At 26.8% G+C, this 14,910-nt stretch overlaps 2 protein-coding genes across 2 annotated transcripts; one reads left to right on the top strand and one right to left on the bottom strand.

The window, feature by feature from the left end:
• Nucleotides 1–459: 459 nt before the first annotated feature.
• Nucleotides 460–7,984, top strand: Osi3 (Osiris 3). The gene is made up of 5 exons (XM_088192947.1): nt 460–730; nt 2,650–2,825; nt 3,124–3,314; nt 5,700–5,914; nt 7,591–7,984. The coding sequence occupies exons 1-5, from the start codon at nt 623–625 to the stop codon at nt 7,807–7,809; spliced, it is 909 nt and encodes a 302-aa protein (XP_088049073.1). The 5' UTR covers nt 460–622; the 3' UTR covers nt 7,810–7,984.
• Nucleotides 7,985–8,464: 480 nt separating this feature from the next.
• LOC148232171 (uncharacterized) lies at nt 8,465–14,687 on the bottom strand. Its single transcript, XM_088193050.1, has 4 exons — nt 14,211–14,687; nt 12,612–12,807; nt 9,206–9,492; nt 8,465–8,628 (listed from the first exon to the last, which is right to left on the bottom strand). Exons 1-4 carry the CDS (start codon nt 14,575–14,577, stop codon nt 8,540–8,542), a joined length of 939 nt encoding a protein of 312 aa, XP_088049176.1. The 5' UTR covers nt 14,578–14,687; the 3' UTR covers nt 8,465–8,539.
• Between the last annotated feature and the right edge of the window lie 223 nt (nt 14,688–14,910).

Raw genomic sequence — 14,910 nt, forward strand, 5'->3', positions numbered from 1 at the left:
CTTTTCATTGACTAGATTTGTCATATTATTTTTACACTAACTACATAGAAGTTATTTTATTATATATATCTTTTCATAATATTTAATTTAAATGAATATCGAGCTTATGATCTTAATTTAATTAATTCATAGAAAGCTGTCAAAGCTTGAACTTTCTCAAAATGCTTTATCTTTTTAAACAATGTAATACTTACTAAAGTTTAAATCGTATTTCAATACTATAATAAAAACTGAAGTATGTTACTTAAAGCTTTTTTCATTGTATTATTTTTTAATTAAAATTATTTAAACAACTTATAGTGTTTTTTGGCACCATAAATTCATTCAATAAACCACGTTAAACATTTGCCAAGTTAGTAGCTCACTAGGAACAGTAAAGTAAATTCCTAGATCGCGTCGTCGTGTGGTTACTTTTATCTAGCAACCGGTTCATATATAAACTGCATTAACAGTGCACTTGAACTGCATTTTAATAGTGGCCATGGTCACAAGAAGGCGCAGTGCGAAAAGTCAGTAATCATTTTCCGAGTCCATTGCACGATAAAATTAAAAAAATCAACGTTACCATATCGATATTTGTGTTTCTTTAAATAAATAATATTTTTTTAATAAATAAATAAAAATGAAAGTTTCAACGTGCTTATTTGTTGCATTTGCTCTCGTAATTGTTGCTTGCAAGGCTGATCCTTTATTGAAGAAAAAATCATTTGGCGGAAACATCGAAAATGTGGTAAATATAATATATTAACATTAAAAAAATATTTATATTTAAATAATATATTCTTTATTTTATTATAGCACTTTTTCTAGTTTAATTATATCTACTGTTTAGGATTGATAATTAATAAATTAAAACATATAATGCTTCAAAAGTTTGTAAAGTTACTTGCTTATTATCTTTAATTATTTACAAACTTTTAATTAAACCATTATTTATTGAAATGTCACATGTATTAAATTAAAATATATCATGACCTATTTTTGTAAAACTGTCTAAACAAACATATTTTTTTACGCTTGAAGATCAGTGTCATCGTTTTCTCATAATTTATATGCTACATAAATATAGACAGATAAAAAACTAAGATAGTATACCACGTTTTTACTTATTCTTATATTTTCACATGAGCGATCAAGACTCGAATACAATTGACAGATGATTGAATGATGATCTTTGCTAAGTAGCGCACAGAAATCATGATCATACCAATAATAATATTATAATAAGTGATACCCATTTTATATAAATATATACTGTTTTATATGGATTCTTAAATGAAAAAGTATTTTAAAATATATTTAATAAATAACTGTTTTGCTCTCATTGTAAAAAATGAATTATTAGTAACGCGTCCAAGATTTTATGACAGCATCCGATCAATTACGCTGTAAAATGCAAAACGCGAATTTCTAGTTGCATTTTATTAATTATTTATTACACAGGTAGTATCAGGGGCGTGTATCAACCAAGCTTTATAATTACTGGTTGAATATATTTACAATTTCAACAAATTGTTTAACCGTGAAGTAATAAATCTTGTTGTGTGCTTTATAGTTCAGTGAAGTTCTTGAACATTGCCTTATCATTATTTTATGTAATCTATTTAAAAATGATATATATACAACATTCTTAAATAATATTTCCATTATTATTATTAATATAATAATTTACCGGTTCACGAGTTATTATGCAAATTATAATTTACAATTTAATATTTCGGAAGTGTTGCAACTGCCATTTTCTCGAATTTTCATAAAATTTATTATATATTATGAATAAAATTAAGTTGTATCATGGAATTACAATTTATAAAAGTGAAATCAATATTAAATGTTTTTTTAATTATGAAATATAAAACGAATATAATTATTATAATAAAAAAATATATTATTATACACATAAGACATTAAATGTAACTATACGATTTATGTACAGTTAAAAAGCTTTTGATATGATGGTTCATAAAATTTTGATATATAAAAGCAAATAAAATTAATTGTTTATTTAATATATAATATTATATAAATTAAACTTCGGTACATATTAAAATCAACGTTCTTAAAAACATGAATATTCAGCATTATATTTGAGGCTGTTAAAATTATAAAAACTTATTTTGGAAAGCTCATATCTTACTTATAATTTATTTATATTGAAAATGTATGAAGAAAAATCTGATTATAAGTCAATTTGAAGCTTCGTGTTTTTAAAATATTTTTTAATTAATTGTATAAAAATCATTAGTTAATCACAACATAATCGAAATGCGCTTTGAAAAGCATTCAAGAATAAATGTATAAAATGTTATTTTTAAAATAATACCATTTATTACTTAATTAATAAAGCTTAAAAAGCCGTTAAAAAAATGTTGCCATATATATTTGCTATTAAATGGCATTTGCTGTTGTTTTTGATATCATAAACATTATATACTTTTATTTGATTAATTTATCTCAGCAAAGGGTCCGAAAACTATCTTAAAATTTAATATGTGAATTTTAATTATAAAATAATAGTTAATGGCGCACTTTGTTCTTAACATCTTTTGGGACATTATTGCATCATGTTGTCAATACTAGCATAGGCTTAGCTATGCACAATTAATTATGAAAGTGTCGCTATATAACGTTAAATTAATTACCCAACAGATCCAGGCATCCGAGGGTAACGCACTGGAGGAGACATTAATTAGGAAAATGAACGTTAAATGCTCACAAAACGACATGAGTTCCTGTTTGATGCTGAAACTCGTCACATATATGAACAGGATGCTGAAAAAGGCAGCCGTTCAACTGGCCGACGATGTGGAGATAACTCAAAACAGGTACGACTGAAACAGACAAAACTGGTCTCTAGTGGGTATCAGATTAAAAGGGATAAAGGCGTGTGACCTCATAGGCAGAAGAAATTTGCTCGAAAGTAGTTTCTCTTGTAGTATTTTATTTATATTAATCTTACGCGTGTGTACCTATGTCAAACGAGGAAATGAAAACGCACAATCTGGGTTATTGGATCGATGTATCGGAAAAGTATCCATATGGGCTTATTGTATTAAAAAAAGTATAATACATTCTTAGCTTTATTATTCCTGACTAATGCGTTGTTTCTGGATATTTTTTTAGTCCAAACACCGAAACGAGTAACGATGAAGAGTTGGCTAGAGCTGGCGCAACTGATGATGAACAAGTAACTCAATTGCTGCTCAACAAACTGTGGACATTTGTTAAAACAAGGTCGTTAAAATGGAAAATGCTGGAAGATGCTGAATTAGTCGTTTCAAATAAGCCTGAAGTGGATGGTTCCATGAACATAGGTATTTCAATATATTTATTATAAGATAAATTATTTATACTTTAAAAAAAATAGTTTGATTACAATAATTAGCAATAAAATTAGGGTTTGAGTGTCCTAAAAATGATTCAAACTTATTTAGTTTGACTGTAAAATCAGGTAATTCATTATATAAATATATCTATACATATTAATAATAATTCATCATACTATGTAATATATTTATTTATATTAGTTATAGGCATAAAATAAAAATTCATTTTATAGAAAGAACTTACACATTAAAACACATTAACTATTTTATTTACGAAGATATTTTTGCAACTTTATACATTTTATCCTTGTATAAAATACGTTTAGTTACTTAGTGTTATAAAAGTTCATTAGTTGAAAAATAAAGTGTTGTAAATGTGATTAAAAAATGGCAATATGAATATATATTTTAGTATGTTTTCTTATTATTTATCCTAATTCAGTTTAAACTCCTAAGAGATGTTTAATTTTAGTTTTTTTATTGAATCGCATAATTTTATTCCACATATATTTTTTATCACCAATATTATTAATTTGGTTTTATTTGTATTTAAATTATTTTATTCTCTTGCAGTAAATGATAAATTATTTCTAATAAACACTTTAGTACTTTCATTACTTATTGTATACAGTCATGTACATAATATATTTTTATTATCTATCTGTACATTTCATACAAGAAGTAGAATACGTTGCATGATTTACATATTGCTAATTTCACATACTGTTTTGTGTATAGTATCATTCATAAACCAATAAATATATTCTATTATCATATGCTTGCTTTAAAATAAATTTGATCAATGAATAAAAATGATTAAAAACCATTTTGAAAAAGTCAGTTAATAATTTATATTTTATTGATTTTAATTTTATTACGCAGTCAGCATATTTAAAATTTTTCCATAAAAACCGTTAATGTATAAATATATATTACATGATTTTTTTATTTGCAATCACAAAGTGCTTTATGCATTGTATATATTTTTATCTCACATGCCAATATTAATTTACCCAAATCAGTGTCAATTCATGTAATTTAATTTTAAAATGACAAAAATTAAACATTATTATTGAGTTATGAGAAAATTATTTATTTGAAGCTTAAATATAAAACGTTATTTGCAACATTAGTCAATTATAATAAAAGAAATATTTATTTTTATTAATATCAGAATATTTCAATTGAATTAAAAATATATTATTTTTTATTTCACACATATATTTTTAATGATTTTTAATAATGTAGTGATTAGATTTATTTAAAAAGTGCTTTAAAAAAAATTAAAGATGCAATATGGCAAACATGTCAAGGGAAATTAAATCGTAGTAGTTTTACTAAAATAATGATAAACTGTAACTCTAAATAAATAATGTATTACGTTTCATGAAAAGATTTATTTTGATTTTTGGCTTAGATTTGTATAAGTTTAGGAAAAATAAATAAGCTTTAAGCTCTAATGCTTTATTCAAGCAAAATGTTATATTTTTTTCGTAAAAACATATACATATATAAATAAAGTTTCTTTACATTAGAATCGACAAATATTGACTTGGGCGTATTTGATTTCCCGCTTTATATTGATAAAAAACGCCAGACTGATAAAAAATGATATTTTTAATCTCTGTATTCAGTGAAGCATTAATGCTAAAATATGTGGTAAATATAACTTTTCTAGTGTTGTATTATTGAGGTAACATTTGAGGTCTATAATATATGAGAGGAGTTACTTAAACGATAACCGTTCTTATTGTATTGGTCTTGTTAAAAACCATAGAAAAATATTATGTTAAAAGTAAATAAGGCATTGGATATTAACTGTTTTTTTAGGGATCGTTTTGATTATTTAAAGCTACCATTTTTGCTGAATTATTTGTAAAGATTTAAAAGTGTTTATATTTATAATATGAGATATTTTATGCTCACAAAATATATAAAAATATTTTGTGAGCATAAAATATCCCATTGATAAAATATAATAAAACTATATTTTATTTAGTAGTTAAATTCAATAAAACGTCATAACTAATATTTTTATATTCAATACAGCATTTCATTTTTAAAATCAAATTTTCTATTCACATTTAAAGTTATACGCGCTTCATTTAGTACACATTGTGTATGCTTTTTTATTATTATTAAAAACTTAAATATTATTTTCTTAAAATCTATATTACATCGTAAACCTTTTTATGTGCATACCATATTTCTAATATCTTTACCATTCAGGGTTGAGTGCCTCTTTAGACGTCGTCGTACATTTTTATCATCGGGAGACAAATCTTTTACGACACACTCCCTACCCTTACTTTACTGTATTAAATCTCATTTTTTCACCGTTTGATACGTGATAAGAATATAATGCAATTTCAGGAATGGCCATCAGGAGTCCAGGGAACGTTGGCGATGGCAGAGGAAAAATGAAAAACTTGGCTCCTTTTTTGGCAGCGGCGGCCATGAAGATCGGTATTCTCGGGGGATTGGCATTTAAAGGTATAGCATTGCTTGTCGGAAAGGCTTTGCTTGTGTCCAAGATTGCTCTGTTGCTAGCCAGCATAATTGGATTAAAGAAGCTATTTTCTCACCAGGTAAGGATTTAAATATAAATTATATTTTTAAATGTATATTATTACTAATAGTAAGATAAGATACTGCAAATGTCAAATCATTATTTGCTAGATGACGTACATGATATAATTTTTGATAGTCTTATTCTAATATTTTTGGATAAAGAAAGGCGAATTCTTAGGCAATTTCTGCTATTATTCTTTTGTATATTATACTAAAGTTCATATGGTAACTAACTTTTTACAATTTTTTAAAACTTTGTAGCATTTCCATCCAAGTTTATATCTACCATCACCTGGCTTAACATCTTTCAGATATTTAATCTTATGGGTTATGACAATAAAATATCATTCCTTGTTTTTGCAACATTTAAAAAGCTTTAATCATTGATCTTTGTGATCTGCTAATTATATTTATTATATAATATCCATAGCTTAATAATTGACTTCTTGAGTATATTATTGTAATATATACAATATTTTATATAAACAACTGTTGCTCTTTATCCATCGTTATCGAATAAAGAAAAGCGAATTCTTGGTTTTCAGATATTTATTGTTCTGAATATTGAACTCATATCGTTCGATGCTTTTTCGTTATCAAAAGACTTTGGTTATTACAAGTCGGGATCTGTCTATAATATCAATGTCATCTGCATATGATTGTCAGCAGATTATGGTGCTAAAGCATTAGACGTTAGACATCCTAAATGATGTTTAACGCCTAGATTTTTATAAGCTTTACAAAACAAAATTAATTCGTAAAAGACACTATATATTCAGTTAAAGTTTAAGTTGGGTTTTATACTTTTATTTATTGCCTTGAATTTACAAATAGGGTGAGAATTTAATTTCATGGTAAACCATTCGAACGGAGTTTTAACTTTAACTTTAATGTGTAGGTATTTTTTTAGAATATATTCGTCAACCCAATATATAATATTACAATGGGAGAAACATTTGGCACATACTAGTAGGTATAGTAATACTACTAGATTCCAACTGAGTGTTAATATTTTTAATATTAGCAAACTTTTATTATAGATTTTAGTTCTTCGATTTTATTAAAAACATATCTTTTACAAAAATCTATGACTACTATTCAGAAAAATATGAGTAAAATTCATTGGACAAATATTGATTTTCTTAAGTGCAAATAATTTACAACTGTGCTTTTATAGTTTATCGATTTTCGGATTATTTGTTACAAATATAAAAGAATACTTTATGAGTAGCTTGACAAATATTTTAATAGGTAAATAAATAGATTAAAATTTGATATTCGAATTTTTGAATTATTATATTGGAATCTGTAATTGGCACTTAAAGTAGCAATCTAAAATATCTAAAAGTAACTTAATCTTGTCATGGAAGAAAATGCTTGCGAACAAACAGATGATAGAGAAAGGAATCTTGATATAGCATAAAAATATTTTTTGCCTTTACTTTAAAGTTGATAATGGTATAGATCAATTATTTTCACGTAAGGTGATGCTATTGAAAATATTAAAGGCGAACTAAAAAATTTATTAATTAAATAAGTGATTACAAAAGTAATACAAAATATACATTTATATGGTAACTAAAATGCAGGATTATTTCTCATTTATTTTATTTTGCAATAATACTATACCTTATTTGTGAACTATGTTGTTATTTTAATTTATAAAATAATTATTGTTTTAATAAATTTTCAGAAACACGTAACTTATGAAGTAGTAGCACATCCACATCATACCCACGAAAGCACTGGAGGTCATGAATCTTTTAATTCCGACTGGGGCAGGGAAAGTGGAAGGTCAGAGCAATCTGCTCAAGATATGGCATATTTTGCTCAAAAACCTCACGAAGTCGTCGAAGAAGTACCAGCCGTCGTACAGGACACTGTGGCCAAGAAAGTCGACGTACAGAATTAATTTAATAAATAATAAAATACGACCGAGATTATTTATATTTTGAGCAAGATAAAAAATGTTTTCGTTAAGATGTATGTAATTTAATTAATGTTGGTGTTGTGTTGTGTGTTGTGAGCTTTAATTTATTGTATATTTATTTATTTATTTTATGAATATATTTTCTACTGAACACAAATTTTATACTTGTTAAATTTTAATGAGCAATTTTAATAGTTCATTTATTTATTTATTTAACGACAAATAAATATTAAAAAATAAATTTATTTACAGTTGCAATATATTGTATTATTATTTGTTATTTGCTCTTGTCCATTAGTAAATATTTATGTGTTTCTTTATGTAATATGCGATAGAATATCTGCAGTTTTATTAAGTAAAAATTAGGTATTTTTTTTTGGAAAATAAAATATTATTTGATACGTTTACCTAGGTCATTTATAAGGTATTTATGTATATACATTTAATATAAATAATATAGTATTTGATACACATATATAAATAAAAATACAACAAGATTTAATTTTAAACAATAGCTTTTATTACTATAAATAAATAATAAATAAATAAATAATTACATTAGGAAGTGGGGTACCTTTGTATTTACAAACATTAACGTGCTTTTGAAGAGAGCGAGTAAAGGCGTGAACAAATCACCGTTTACATTATTTTTCTCTCACAATATAAACGATGATTTTATTAAGATCAAAAAGTGGTTGTTAGATTCTCTGGTTTATTGGTAAGGATCGTATTCTTGATAGCCGGAATATGCGTCAGTCGTCGATCGTGAGTTATCGTAATACATTGATTTTCGTTTGATTCCTGTCAAGAAGTATAGATAAGAATTATTAATAATAATGAAAATATAATATACATATAAATAAATTTATTAGTATGTGGTTATTAGCTTATAATACATTATTAGTGATAATATAATCAGTCGAAGCATACTAAAAGCTAATTAAATCGAATAAATGCAATCAATGACAAGATTTGTATATAAAATAATATGACTATAGTCCCATATGTTTTAAAATGCTCTTGGCTGTTTTAGTCTGGACGTGTAACACTTGAAGTCCATATTTTAAAATCTCTTTCATTATATTATATACCGTTTTAGACGATTCGCCTACAATGACCGATAAAAGTTTTTCATAAGTTCTAGGCCTGTTTTCGTTAGTATTTCCAAAAAAATCGAATGCTCTATTTCTTGGTATATGAAGCGACACTTGACTTCGCTCATTAGACAAAACCACATCGAATGAATCTGTGTTTTCGTAATCCTCATCCTCAATGTCCTCGTCCATTCTTTTAGTGATTTGATTAGAGCTTTCCGGTCCTTGTACCCACATCGAGACCGATTCTGGTATTAGTTGGTTAATGTGTTTCTCATACGTACCATCCCATCGTTTTCCGGCTGTTGGTCCGAATTTGGCCGTCACGTTTGGGTTGTGGATGCTGGCCAAAGCTTGGGAGTATTGACCGGTTCCGTCATGGGGTTGTTCAACGGATAATGGCTGTTGAGAAAAGTCTTGGGCATGTCCTCCTGCTCCGGTGAGACCGTAAGATTCAGATCCTGCGTATCCAGCAGAGCCCATAGAATATCCTGGATGTGCTCCAGCTGTGGCTTGGAAGTCAATGGGGTATTGTTGGTACAGATAGGGATGGTGTTGTTGCATTCCAGAGCTAGAAAATAATATATTTTGTTATACAGGACTCGTTTGAGATAACTGTTAAATTATAAATAATTAAATATAAAAAATCGTTGCTTGTATTTATTAACGGTGTTAATGTGAGTACTTTAGAAAGTTAGACTTTTTCACACATATCTATGCCAAATTGTTGTACATTAATTAAGTCCTCGCGTTCATTGGAATTGCATATAAAATTAATAAAACGCGTTTTACACTAATGTGGAAAGTTAGCAAGGCAATACATAGAATTTAAATGAATTTCGATTTATATTTTATTGATATTAAATATTTATTTTGTACTATTTATATGTATATTTATATTTTCAATATACGCTATTTTGGAAGAAAAGTAATTAAAGAGAATAATTAAGACTACACTTTAAACTTGAATCTATAATACTGTATTTAATGAGAATTAATCTATTTCTCTTCATAACGATTGATCCCCTTCTATTAAATATATATTAAAGCAAACGAACATTCAAGGCTATATATTACACTTAAACGATTGAAGCAATAGCTGTTCTTGGAAATCTAAATCATTATTTTTTCAATCATTTTATTGTAATATATTTTTTCGATGTTCGTTTTCTCGTTATAACGAGGTAGATTAGTTTAATTTACAAAAAAAGTATTGTACTACAAGCAACGATTTTTTAATTATAATGATGATATTTAAGTATTTATGCATTAAAAAAATAAACTAATTATAAAATATCAAAAAAGATAAGTTTATACAATTATAATTTTACGATAAAAACACATATATTAATATGTATTAAATATGTAATTCGACATTGCTTTTCGTGACAGGCTTCAAATGTAAGTCAATTTTAATTACACATAACTGTGTCGTCATACATTGTTGATTAGTCTAGTACTCTCATTTGGTTAAACACGAACTCATCGCTTTATAAATATGTTATTCAAATATTTACTTTAAATAAGATTGTCCATGATATGAAAAAGAATGTTAATAATTTGTTTCGTCTATTTAAAGTGATTTTCTAGGAGAAAATCTGATTAATATACAATTAACAAGTATCTAAGTGAAAATAATTGTATGTTGTTATCGACGCGAGTAGAACGAATGACTTTAATTGACATATAATAACTTAACTATCATTTGCTTAGTTAATAACGTATATTTGTATAACTTGAGATAGAAAGTAAAGAATAACGCAATCAATGTATTATAACTGTTTATTAAATAATATTTTAGAATTCGCACGAATTGCAAAAAAAAACTAATAATAATTATTATTGCTTAATTTATTATTAGTTACGGATTGCTATTTTAAAACACCTTATAAAATGATTCCATACACGTATTTTAATGTATAAAAACGACAGACTAAAAATTCACTTAAAATAAAAATTGCAAACGACATTTGCTATCATTATTCACATAGCTTAAGTTGTATTAGGTGACAGCCGATACAGCTCGATAATGCTATCGTTACATAAAAAATAATAAGGGTCGTATAACGGCTTAAAAATACCGTTTTTGGATAAAAAAACTATTTCGTCCCCAAGGAAATTATTAATAATTAACCCATATATATTTTTTATTTTCTTAAATAATGATATTAAAAGAAAATTATATATTAATATTTTAAATACATATATTAATAGAAATTTTTATAAAATAAGATAATTAAAAAATTGTAGAACGTCATTAGTTCAATTAGAATAATAGGCATTAAATGGGTATTTCCTTCATTTGGTTTAGGAGAGTGACATAGAATTTTCATAGTTACGCTATTATTGCAAATGACAGGAAATATATGTCATACGTCGAATATCGTCTTTGGAAATTTTATATACCTAAGCAATTCTTATATGTGTATTCCTTAATATATATTGCTAGTACAGTACAAAAAACACGCTAGTTTTAATCCCAAGACTTGTTTAATGTTTATATGACTAGGAAATATTTCATTTCGGATTATAAATTAAGCTGATGATATTTACTCAAATTAAAGTTTTGTGGTACATTTTCAGTAAAATGTTTTTTAGGCCCTATATATTATAAAATATTATATATTTTTTTTAGTGGCAAAATCATATTATTACTATATATTATAATTTCTATAAAATATGATTCATATACATTTAAATACGAAATATCATATAATAAAAAGTAAAATTGAGTGAAACTTTTTCATTGAATTATTTTATAGGCAAATGTTATTTTTCTGTTCGAAATAAGGAATGGTACAAGGTATTTATTATCAGATGTAAAACAACGTATTCTTAATTTTTAATAAAGTTGAAATTTAATATTTATTGTAACTCAAATTAAAATGAAATCATTCGCACAGTTGACTAAATACATAAACGGTGGTGGAAGTCTGCCATATTAATCAATTTAACCATTTAGTTGTAAAGTCAATTATGTCACTTCATATTTTTATACTTTACCCATTAGTTTCTCTTTCACTCGAAAGAGAAATGGCGCTATTAGAAAGAGTTTTTCTAACAACTGTAATTTACGTTTGATTGAAAGAGAAGGTGTATTGATACATATTAAATTAAATGTGATTTTTCTTAAATGTGGTTGAAAGTAAAGCAAAAATATTATTACGAAGGATAATCAGAAATTTAAATAGGTGAATTTACTACCATTACTTATGGCTTGTCTCTAATTGCAATCTAAAAATCATCGGCAATTTTATGACATTATTCATATAAAAATTGTTGTCATGAATTTAAATAAAAACGTGAAAGACTATTTGGTTATTTATGTATTTGATTAATAATCTTTTTTACAGTATCAAAATGTGTTATTTGAAAAACTCAAGGATTAAGAATCTAGTTTTTAAGCTCACAAAATGCAATTAAGTATATATTTGAGAATGAAAAAAGAGGTTGTTTAAAGATAATATATAGCGATTAAAATAGGTTCTGGACTTTAATCTTTATTCTTAAAATATATTCCATATTAAATATAACGCTTTAACATCATATGCGTTTAGTTCAATAAGTACTAGATATTTTACTCTTGCTGTTTTGTTTCAATATCTAGTAGATATTGTGACAAAATTATTATGTATAGTAGACTGTTTTTAGTTGGTACATGCTATAGAATATAAATAAAATTTTACTCACTTATCAGTGTTGAAGTTGTTCAAGAGCTTTTTGATGAGCATGCTTCCGGTGACCAAAAGCGCGAGCTTGCTAGCCAAGAAAGCTTTGAAGGTCAAAAGTGCTACAGCAGCTATGGCAACGATGGTGGTACTCGCTGCTTTGAATCCGAGCACCAGAGGTAGGAATACTTGCATGATCTTCTTGCTGCGTTTTCGTGCTGGAATGCGAGATAAAAGAAAAACGTGTTGAATAAAAAAATTAAACGATTCTATCAATAAATCTAGTGGTCACATTTTCATAATTGTTTCATGGTATGATTCACACGGCGCCATAACAATAAACCGGAGAAATGTGTGCTATTCCAGTGAAACAGACCGGTGAAAATTATTCACGGATGTAATTATTGATTATTTGTGAATGGTGGCGGTATCGATTGATCAGATGATTGACACCGTGAGCGTGCGCATAAATATATGTATATGTAATAGCGCACGCGTTGTAGAATATATGGAGTACGGATCTGAGATTTAATCGAGCATCCAATTAGAAACGGTTAGGCGAAATTATGGCTGCACACAAATTGCAAATTTCACAACTAAACACACGTTCATCTTGAGATGCAAAAGGAGACCTTGTAAATTAGTGCAAGTTTCTGATTATGAAGTACATGCGTTTCATATCTAGTATAATTATTTATAAACCACTTTGACACAGAGATTAGGATAAAATTTATTAATAATTTAATAATTATGGCAAATATGCATTGTATAAAAAAAAATCTTGGGTATATAAATGAGCAATTTTTTTAATTAGGCAAAGGAAAAATAATTTTATAATCTGATTTGATTTTTTTATATAAGATTTATTTGCTTACTTTTTAAATTATAAATATTTCGTATTTCAATAAAATGTAACTATGTTTTATATTAGTTTTTCTCGTATATCCGAGAACGAATTTTATGTATATAAATCAAAATGCTGTCATAATAATATGGCACACTTTGACTGCTTTATGTTTGACCTGATAAAAACATTTTTCACATACTATGATTTTTAAAACGTATTTTTTTACAATTTGCATAGAAACAATTATCAACATATATTATATATAAGATATGTATTATTTATTTAATGCTTGAAATGAAGGGTATATTTTATAATTAAGTTTATTTATATGTTATTATTATTTATATTTAAATTTAGAGCTCAGCTCTTAAATCCGTGCGCTCAAAATAAGGGTTAATAACTTAACTTAAAATTAAGATAATTAGCGAGGCATCGCATAATTTTTAATTATATTTTTTATTTATTTTACATGGGAATGGGATACAAAACATTATTTTTTAAATAAAGGCTCACACCCTTTTACTTAAAAGGATTAATAAACAATTTAAATATTTATAACCTAACTCTTACTTTTTTTTTTGATTTTGGATAGTTATTAATATTTTTTAAATTTGTTACTGTATTTGGTCAACTTAATTTTTAAGTAATCTTACAGTTTTATTATTATGTATTAATACATATTATGAGTTATTTATGTAAGTTTTTATTTTATTTATCTAAAGTTATTACTGTTCTAGATTTAAGTGATATACAAAAAATAGTTCAAAAGCTCACCTTCACCATGCACAACCGAATTGTCCTCAATCTCCAATTCCATAGAAGCGTCCTTTTTCGTAGCTTTCTTCACTCTGACGCCATACTGTCCGAAATCCAATTTGATAGCGTGGTTGTTAAAGAATCTAGCGACTGGCCCTTCACTGGACCTCCCTTCGCTCAGTGAAGCAATAGGCTCTATGGTGAACGCATCGAAGACCTTAATTGTCTGGTTCTGTTTGATGCTCCTGACTAGCTGCTTGGTCAATTGGTTGATGCACGTGGCGTTGTCATTGCATGACAACTCCATCACTTGCCCATTATCACTGCCAAGGACGATCTGAAGAGAGCACACGAAAAACACGAAAAACACTCCGAAGGCCTTCATCTTGTATTATTTTTATATTAAATAGTTCACAAATTTAATTAAAAATTATTTGAATTAAAAATTTGACTGCTGTTAACAATTTGGTATCCTTTTAATGAAACGTCACTGTTTAGCAATCATATCACTGTTGTAATTATACTATAGTTCGTTCGGTATAATAATCACTGTGGTCAGCCGCGGTCCGAACTACCTCTTTGTTGAGGGTTTTGATTATGAATGGAGATTTATAGATTTTTGCAGAGCATTTTTATGCTCTGTCACACATTGGTAGCCAACCCTGACGGTGCTTTGTATGCCGCGCATCAACACGTAGACGCTCGGTGTTTAGAAGCC

This window comes from Plectrocnemia conspersa, unplaced genomic scaffold, assembly GCF_051122295.1.
Source record: "Plectrocnemia conspersa isolate PC_06_02 unplaced genomic scaffold, ASM5112229v1 ptg000009l, whole genome shotgun sequence".
Taxonomy (NCBI): Eukaryota; Metazoa; Arthropoda; class Insecta; order Trichoptera; family Polycentropodidae; genus Plectrocnemia; species Plectrocnemia conspersa.